General features: G+C 51.9%; 1 protein-coding gene across 1 annotated transcript; it reads left to right on the top strand.

The window, feature by feature from the left end:
- The first annotated feature begins 58 nt into the window (after positions 1 to 58).
- MND1 (meiotic nuclear divisions 1) lies at positions 59 to 6,683 on the top strand. Its single transcript, XM_078601220.1, has 8 exons — positions 59 to 186; positions 1,230 to 1,295; positions 1,684 to 1,741; positions 2,266 to 2,414; positions 2,630 to 2,704; positions 3,687 to 3,801; positions 4,465 to 4,509; positions 4,639 to 6,683. Exons 1-8 carry the CDS (start codon positions 184 to 186, stop codon positions 4,743 to 4,745), a joined length of 618 nt encoding a protein of 205 aa, XP_078457346.1. The 5' UTR covers positions 59 to 183; the 3' UTR covers positions 4,746 to 6,683.
- Positions 6,684 to 8,890: the final 2,207 nt, after the last annotated feature.

Genomic DNA, 8,890 nt, shown 5'->3' with positions numbered 1-8,890 from the left:
TATATATTGAGCGCGATTTAAATCCCTTATTTTTTTAATGTTTATAATTTAGTAAAACAGCTTAGGTGTTCCAAATATTCTACCATCAATCACGAATGTGCGGACGCGGAATCTGCGCGCTGCTGTGAGCAATGCAAGAACACGCGCCAAATTCATCAGGGAGAGGAGAGTTTCTGAGGCAGAATGGTGCGTGGTGTGTGCTGTGTCTCCTGTGTGTTGTGTTGTCTGTGTGTTGTGTCTCCTGTGTGTGTCTTCTGTGTGTGTTGTCTGTGTCTCCTGTGTATGTTATGTTGTCTGTGTGTGTTGTGTCTCCTGTGTGTGTGTTGTGTCTTCTGTGTGTGTTGTGTCTTCTGTGTGTGTTGTCTGTGTGTGTTGTGTTGTCTGTGTGTGTTGTGTTGTATGTGTGTGTTGTGTCGTTTGTGTGTGTTGTGTCTCCTGTGTGTGTTGTGTTGTCTGTGTGTGTTGTGTGTGATGTGTCGCCTGTGTGTGTTGTCTCCTTCTGTGTCTGCTGTGTCTTCCGTGTCCCCTGCGTCTGCTGTCTTCTGTGCCTGCTGCTTCCTGTCTGCTGTGCCTCCTTTATCTCCTGTCTGCTGTGTCTGCTGTGTGTGCTGTCTCTGCTTCGTCTGCGGTGCCTTTTTTGTCTTCTGCGTCTACAATTGCTCACTAGCAACAGCAGGCCCGCTCCTTATGCCACCATCGCTTGCTGTTCCCAGGACTATGCGTGCTCAACAGTTGTGGCTGAGTGGGGGCAGCAGCCACCAGCAGGGCTCTAAGGAGTACAGCAGCCAGCGTGCCAGTCATAAACCCACACTGTGCTGTGCCACACTTAATCGTACTTCTGTGCCAGCCTCAAGATCATTGTTGCTGTGTCAGTCATCATTCTACTGCCGTGTTCATTATTATTGCATTGCTGTGTCAGTCAAAAGCTTACTGCCGCGTTATAATTGCATTGCCGTGTGAGTCTTGAGTTCATTGCTTTGTCAGCCATCAGCTTTCCTGCTCTGTCAATGATTGCTTTGGGGTTATAATCAGCCGCGAGCTCGCTGATGCGTCCGTCTTGAGCTCATTGTTACGTAAGCTATCATTTTTATTTCTCTGTCGGTCATAAGCTCCTTGCTTGCGTGAGTTTGAAGCTCACTGCTGTTGCCAGTCTTTAGTCGTGGCACGCCTGCCCGGTGACCCGTGTCGGTGCTTCTCGCTGCAAATCGTCGACCTGTGTTCGTTTTCAGTCGAAGAAAAGGGGCCTGAGTTCGGAGGAAAAGCGAACGAAAATGATGGAGATATTTTTCGAAACGGTTTGTGGATTATTATTATAATTATGCCTGTCATGTTTACAATCTATACATTGCGTCCTTGTCGTCCTTTGCTAAATGACGGCACCAACAACAATTGCCCAAGCTCTGCAGTCCTATAAATAAATAAAACCTCAACACATTCATCAATTAGACCGTGGCCTGAAAATGGAAAATATATTACAGGCGACGTTTTGGGAAAATCGTCCCAGTCATGCCACATGTGCAAACGCGGTGTCACCAAATAATTTGTCTAAATATGAAGATTGTTTGATAGTCAAACTGATATATTTTTAATTCTCAGAGTTAGAAATTGGAAAAATGAAATGGAAAGTTATATGTTGAGCTGTGTGGTCTTCGAGGGTTCAGCGCTGTCCTTGTCCATCTGCAGAAGGACGTATTCCAGCTGAAGGACTTGGAGAAGATCGCTCCACGGGAAAAGGGCATCAGTGCGTCCAGCTTCAACGCTCTTGCACTCCCCAAACAGCACTCATCATCTGCCTCCTCCTCCATCATCATCATTGTCATCATTACACGGGCTTTGGCGTGGTGTGTGTATGACGCAGCGTGTGTGATTGCGGTGTGTGGCTGGTTTCCGTGGCCCAGCGTGTGTGGAATGGAGTGTGTGTGATGCGATGTCTGCCTGGCACGGTGTGCGTGCCTGGCGTGCGTGACGTGCTGTGTGGCGCACAGTGTGGGGCTCTGTGCGGCGTGCTGCGTGGCGTGCCATGTGACCCGGTACACAATGTGTGCCTGGCATGCTGAGTGACATAATCTGTGTGATGCGATGTGCGACTTGCACGGTGTGTGTGATGCAATGTGCGTGATGCAATGTGCGTGATGCAATGTGCGTGATGCAATGTGCGACGCGGTGTGTGCGACGTGCCGTGTGCGACGTGCCGTGTGCGACGTGCCGTGTGTGACGTGGTGTGTGTGACGCGGTGTGTGCGACGTGCCGTGTGCCTGTGCGCAGCTGCGATGTCGGTGAAGGAGGTGCTGCAGAGCGTGGTGGACGATGCCATGGTGGACACCGACCGCATCGGCACCTCCAACTACTACTGGGCCTTCCCCAGCAAGGCCCTGAACTCCCGGCAGAACAAGCTTATGGCCCTGGAGGCACAGGTACCACCACTCGCCGCGCGTGTGGGAAAGTTAAATCGTCGTCATCGACATCGTCACCACCGTGGGGCGGTGACATGGCCTTGCAGTAGCACGCTAGGTAGTGCGTGGGGCCAGCAGAGATTTACGAAACTGTCCAGACGTGCCGGGCGGCGTCTTGGGATGCCCTTGGGAAGGGAGCCGGGGTCGATCCTGTGTCTCTTCGTCTCGGCCCGCAGCTGAAAGAGGGGGAGGTGCGGCGCCATGGCCTACAGGAGAGCGTGGTGAGGGCCACGGCGGGCCGGGAGGACACGGTAAGCATCGTTTCTCGGCAGGCGGCATCCGACGGCGGTGAAGGCGGACATTCTGCACTGTTTTCGACAAAAACACGACAGCCGAAATCTCGCACAATCCAACGCGTCCATTTTAAAAGTGGAAGGAGCAAGCGTTACGGATGAATAGGCACATCCCTGCACAAGTCTGAGGAATCTCCTGCTGCATACCTGAGCAATGAGGCATTGGTGCTCACCTTCCCGTTTATAGCCCTGCAGAGCCAGTAGTGGAAATTCCACGTTCCTTTGGCATGGGCAATACTTGCCCATAGGACGACCACTGCTGACTTTCCCACAAAGTGGGTATTAATTGTATCGACCCCAGAGGAATGATGTAAGTGACCATTATATAACCTGAGATGCGTGCCTCTGAAAATATTTTCTGGCCCAAAACCTACTCAAATAACACCTTTCTACACAACTAAGATACATTCATGCATACATATGGAGAATATCAACTGAGGCAGGTCATTTACTCACCAAAACTGGAGCACGTCAGGTGAGGTGATGCTGTGCTAAGGGGTGGGGGGGGGGGTAAGGGTGAGGGAGGGGCAGTAGGAGTGCCTGTCTTGCTTTGTGGGTCATCTAACGTAATAGCACAACTAACGCGACGTAAACCGATAAAAACAAAGGTGTTAAATTATGACGAACGCAATAACGGATCATTGTATAATATCGGGGTACGCCTGTAAACAAAAAGGTGACTGGCTGAGTCAAACCCCCGCCAGTCCAAGACTTGAACTCACGATCGTTCTCACTACGAGCCGCTCGCCTTGCCGCTGAAGCTGCTGGTCAGATAGAAGAAGTCGCTGCACAGCCGTCTGCTAAAGGCTCGGCTGAACTCGCAGCAGTGACTGTGTTACAGCTTGGGGGGAGGGGGGGGGGCGTCTCACCACGGCCTGTGTGAGTATTGATGGTGCCGCCTTCTTATGCCACTTCCATCGTCTCTTCTCGCCGGCCGCAGGAGGAACGCACCGAGCTGCTGCAGGAGCTGGCGCGGCTGCGCTCCTGCAAGGAGAAGCTGCAGGCTGAGCTGGAGAAACATCGCGAGTGCGACCCCGAGGTCATCAGCGACCTCCGTGAGTCACTGAACACACGGTCCTTCTCGCCGGGGCGGCTACGCTGCACGTGGCCGCCTGTGATCCGGCACTGGGGAGGCGGAGAGGGTTGGTGGATCGGATAAATGACAAAATGTTGCCAGACTCCCTTCCCGTGAACATCGAGGTGCAATGCCCTCGCTCGCCAGCCGAATGCAGTGCAGCAAATTGTGGACAGATCGCCATCTGTTTCCATCTGTACGGGATAGCGTGTTGCCCCCTCGCACGTGTGGTTTTTCTCCGGGCACTTTGGTTTCCTCCCACGTGTAAATACCCATTAATTGAGTGATAGCACCTTAATATATAGAGGGACGCAGAGCTTGGGAGAGAATTTCGTGCCTGTTCATTCATCCATGGTTCCTCCTCGCCCCTCTGAGTCATCCTTTATCTTCGAGAGGGAGCGCTGCGTGGCAGCGACAGAGCGCTACGAGTTGTCATCATTATTATTATTATTTGACCCAATGCTGCACTTCGGTGATTGGTGTGCACTGACGAAGGTGGCGGGGGAAGCAAAGATGTGACACTGTGGAAGTGCAGTACAACGATGGAATGTTGCCGCACTGCCCTGTGCTGTCCGCAGTGGCCTGTCACCTTGCTGTAAAGAGACATCATCATCATCTCCCTCTTCCCTCATTCTCTTCGCAGGAAAAGAGAACGAGGTATCCAAGGATGCCGCGAACAGATGGACAGGTATCGTACTTATATGTGCTATGCCAGCTTACGAACAGCACTTACCCCAGAAGGCTGTTAAAGCTATAGGGGGCGATCTTTGTAATGTAAGCGTCTCTCTGTGCTTGTGCTGTTTTTGTGTGAGTGCAGACAATGTGTTCTCCATCAAGTCGTGGGCCAAGAGGAGGTTCGGGCTGGAGGAGGATCAGCTGGACAAGTCTTTCGGGATTCCTGAGGAGTTTGACTACATCGAGTAACGATCGGGGATTTGTCCCAGCCGGCACACCACGTCCAGTATCCCCCTCCCCTTGGCCACAGCTACTCGTCGCAACCAAAGCGGACAGCAGCATGAAGCCCACGTGGAGTCCTCTTGACGAGTTGACGACACGTGGCGTTTTCCCGGTTTATTTCTCCAACGTGTGTTCATGCTGTACCGCGTTGTCGTTCAGCGTGATGTCCGACGTTTCGTTCCACGCACCAGGAGCCAAATTCAGGTCCTGCAGAAGCTGTCGGCACGAGGAGTGGAACGTCATCGAGGCCGTTCCCTTCGTCTCCGCGCGCTTTCCCACATCTTTGACTTCCTAATTTCGACCTCATCCCCTCCTCGGCTCCCACCTCTTCCAAGTGGTCACCTTGCCAGCGTGGAAGAGTAGGCCAACTACCGTCTAGATCTGCGGCCTGTGGAAGCAACGCCCGCCAGCAAGGGGCGTGTGCAAGCCATTGCAGGGCTGCACCTGTGTCTCTGCTTACTGCAGGCTCTACCAGAAGTGAATGAATCCCTGGTGACCACCAAAGCCTTTGACAGGCCACTTGCCTGTGGTGGACACGGTGAGTGGAGGTGGTGGGTGGAGGTAGCGGTGTTTCACTGCTTCCATGCCCGTGCGGGGCGATCCCGCGACTCGCTGTGGGTGGTGGCTCTGACCCTGACCAAAACCTGAACCCTCTCCGTGACCTTGTCTCAAAACCCGATCTGCCTGACCCTTATCCTGCCCATCCTGTTGTACCCATACATAGTTGCGTCTCGATCGATTCAATTGGCAGCAACGGTGTTTTTAACAACGGGGGTGTTGTTCTGGCCGTCTTGCATTTGTGAGTGCTGGTTGTGAGGGCCTATAAGGACGCCTGTGTTTAAACATGTGTGTGCTCACATGTGTTAATGTGTGTTTTCACGGTTGCGCTATCTCTCCGATGCATTTTTCGGGTCGTGCCGCTTGCGTGTTGTTCGTGCATGGTGTCCGATGTCTCGCTCCGCATGCTGGGTACTTGTTCAGGAACTGAATCGCATCGGAGAGCTGCTGCACGTGAGTGAGCCTGCACCTCTGTGTTGATTGATCCATGGACCGGAGCAGACATTCAGCTGAGGTTCCAGCTCGGCACCATCGTTATTCTACCATCTGATATCTCCACTCTTTTCAAGAGGTTATCATTAATTCACTGTTGTTGGCCACGTAAAGGAATTGGGACATCTAAGGTTACACCACCTCTGGTGGAACCGACAACATTAAATATCTGAAAGCAAACTCAACACATTGTTCATTAACCCAGTGAGCGGCCTTAAAATAAAATAAAACAAATGTAATAAAAGACGTTTCGGGCATTGATCCTCCTCCGATGTAATATATTGACGAATATGTTGAGTTAAATTTTTTGTTATTTTATTTACTGTGCTCGTACACCACTGTCCACGCAGCAGCAGCCCCAACTCATTTGATAGTAAATGATCTGGTCCTGGGCACATGGACATAAATATACCACGTGTAGATTCTAGCAGAAGGAAGGAAGCGATGACATGTGTGATGGCATCAGTGACCCTTAACATGATGACGTCTTGACCTCGTCTGTTTGTGTGTTTTTTTACGGGAGCGGTAGTGTAGTGCTTAGCACGCTCTGAACCTGGCAACCCAAAGTTTATTCCGATCTCTGCCAACACCAGGGACGATTATCTGAATCAGTCCTGGGCGTCCCCTAGGTCAACTTGGCCTCAAATGAGTACCTGCTGCGATGTATAAACATCACTCGAGAGACAAAGGTGGCCAGGCGTGGTTCTGGCCGCCCACTCCTTCGTGTACCGTGCCGGCCTTCATAGTTTCGTGCTAATATTACTTGCCCCAACAGTTTGTTGAGACTATACCGAGGATATTTGTATTGTTGGCAAACAAAAATAAACCTATTTCCATTGTTTGACTTTTACAAAATTCCTTTGAAATGTTGATGTTTATATCACCAGGTATAGTTGCAACCGCATCTCATGACCCTGTACAGAATAGCAATGAGTAGGACATGCGCGTCACGGAGAAAGGAGGCATTTAATTATTTATTGTGAAGGCGCTGTCAGGCAAATGAGAAGAGGGCAGTATTCATTCTGAACAGGGGCAGGGAGTCTACCTCCTGCCAACGAGCCTTCGACACTTCACGAGACGGCCTCAAGGTGCACCTAGCCTGGCACAAGCGGCATTGTAACGCGACCGCCACTTTGTTGTTGGTGTGTGCGGCCAGATTTGCAGAACTTTACTGATGCCACCGAGCACAAGCTTTGGGGTGCGTCTTTCCATCACGTCTTATAATTCTTGGAATGTGGAATGTGGTGCTAATCTCTATCCAAACCGGATCAAGCCTCTTCTAAATCTCCCCGCCGCCCGCTGTGAAAGCAGACGCTGCTCCTCCGTGAAGCTCTCTCGCTCCTGCCTCTCTTCACTCCTCCCACATCATCATCACCGCCCTCTCGTCATCTCCGTCATCTCGGCCCGGTCATTCCTCCTCTCTCTTCCTGCTGCTCATCTTGAGCCGTGCCCGCGTCTTTGTCCGTCTTGGGGGACTCCCGTCCCGTGATCCCTTCTCTCTCCCATCCCTTTCTCCGTGTGCCGAGCGTCACATTCTTGCCTTCCCTACTCCTCCTCCAGCTCGCGTGCCACGTGTTGTTGTTATATTAATGGCATGCGGGCATGCCCCGGGAGCGTGTTTGCGGGGGTGTGTGTTGCAGTGTTCATATACACAATGCCTTAAACTGAGTACCTGGGCGCCGTGTGTAACCTTCGACACTGGGGAAACAAAGGGGGCCGGGCGTGGTGTTGGTCACCCACCCCCTCGTTACCTCGTGTGCCGTGTCGGCCTTCGTAGTTGCTCGCTAACAGCACTTGCGCCAACACCCTGTTAAAGGCGACATGGGGACATTTTTTTGCAGTGTTCAGTGCAGGAATACATGGTGTGTTTAAAAAAAAAACGTACCGTGCGATGTGTCTGTGAGTAATGAGAGACGTAAGACTGCTGATGGGTCTAGGGTTAGGTCCCGGTTGCTGATGCTCTTTAGTGCGGCCCTTTGAAACGTTGGTATTAACCATTAACCATGCCATGTCCTAAGGGTGCCTTCGTCTGGCTCGATGAGATATTCGCATTCCACATCATTGTGCCTTATCATCATCATCAGTCGTGAAATATCCACTGCTGGATGAGAGCCTGCCCCCAAATCCGTCGCCATCTGTCACGGTCATACGAGTCCATTCCATCGCTCCGTCTCCACGGAGAGCGCTCTTCTCGGTTGGCGATCGCTCCGCTGGCTCCCGCGTCGCCCTTAGTCTCAGCCACGGCCATCGCCATTCTCGTCTCAGCCACGTGCCCTGCTCGATGGCAATTCGTACCGCCAGTCCCCTGCTTTACGAACGTCTCCCGGTGGCTTGTTGGTTCATGGGGGCCTATTTGACCATACCGCACCATCCTAGTCAGTGGCGACTCGGTTTGTAACATCATTGCTCTACACCTGATGTTCGCCGTGGCCAGAAATCGAACTCAGGTACCCGGGTTCATAGCCCAGTAGGCTAACCACTGCGCCACCGCTCCACAGCGTGTTGTGATTGATGTCGAGGCTCGTGGTGGTGGTGGTGTCGGAGCGCGCACGTGTCCATGCGCGATGGAAAATGCACGCAGCTCGATCGTGGAATTTGTGGAATGAAACGGCCGGCACAGTGACTCGAGAATGGTCCTTTTTAATCCGCGAATTCCTCACCGAGTCTCACAATCCCGGTGATTTTGGCTTGTTTTGAAATCTATCATCATTGAATAATTCATTATCCATGCATTATAATTCATAATCGTCATATATGTATAAATGATTTAAACTCTTTTGCACTGTACGTAACCAACCGTGCTAATACATCAATCAATCTACCCATCCATAATTATCCACCAATCACCACATATCCATTAATCGCAAATAAATTGCCATAGATCATCATCAAATCATAAAGTGTCATCCACCATCATCATCCGTCACTCGTCTCCCCGTGCCGTCGTTCCCTGCAGGATGCGAGTGGCTGTATGGGAGGAGCAGGCGGGCAATCGCAGTGGGCGCGGTGAGCCCGCTCACCTTGGCGCACGAGGGTCTCAGGTGAGCGCTGAGAGGGGGAGG

Source organism: Lampetra planeri, chromosome 15 (assembly GCF_965212315.1).
Source record: "Lampetra planeri chromosome 15, kcLamPlan1.2.h2, whole genome shotgun sequence".
Lineage (NCBI taxonomy): Eukaryota > Metazoa > Chordata > Hyperoartia > Petromyzontiformes > Petromyzontidae > Lampetra > Lampetra planeri.
The sequence above is the reverse complement of the archived record's forward strand: the minus strand, read 5'-3'. Positions and strand labels throughout refer to the sequence as shown.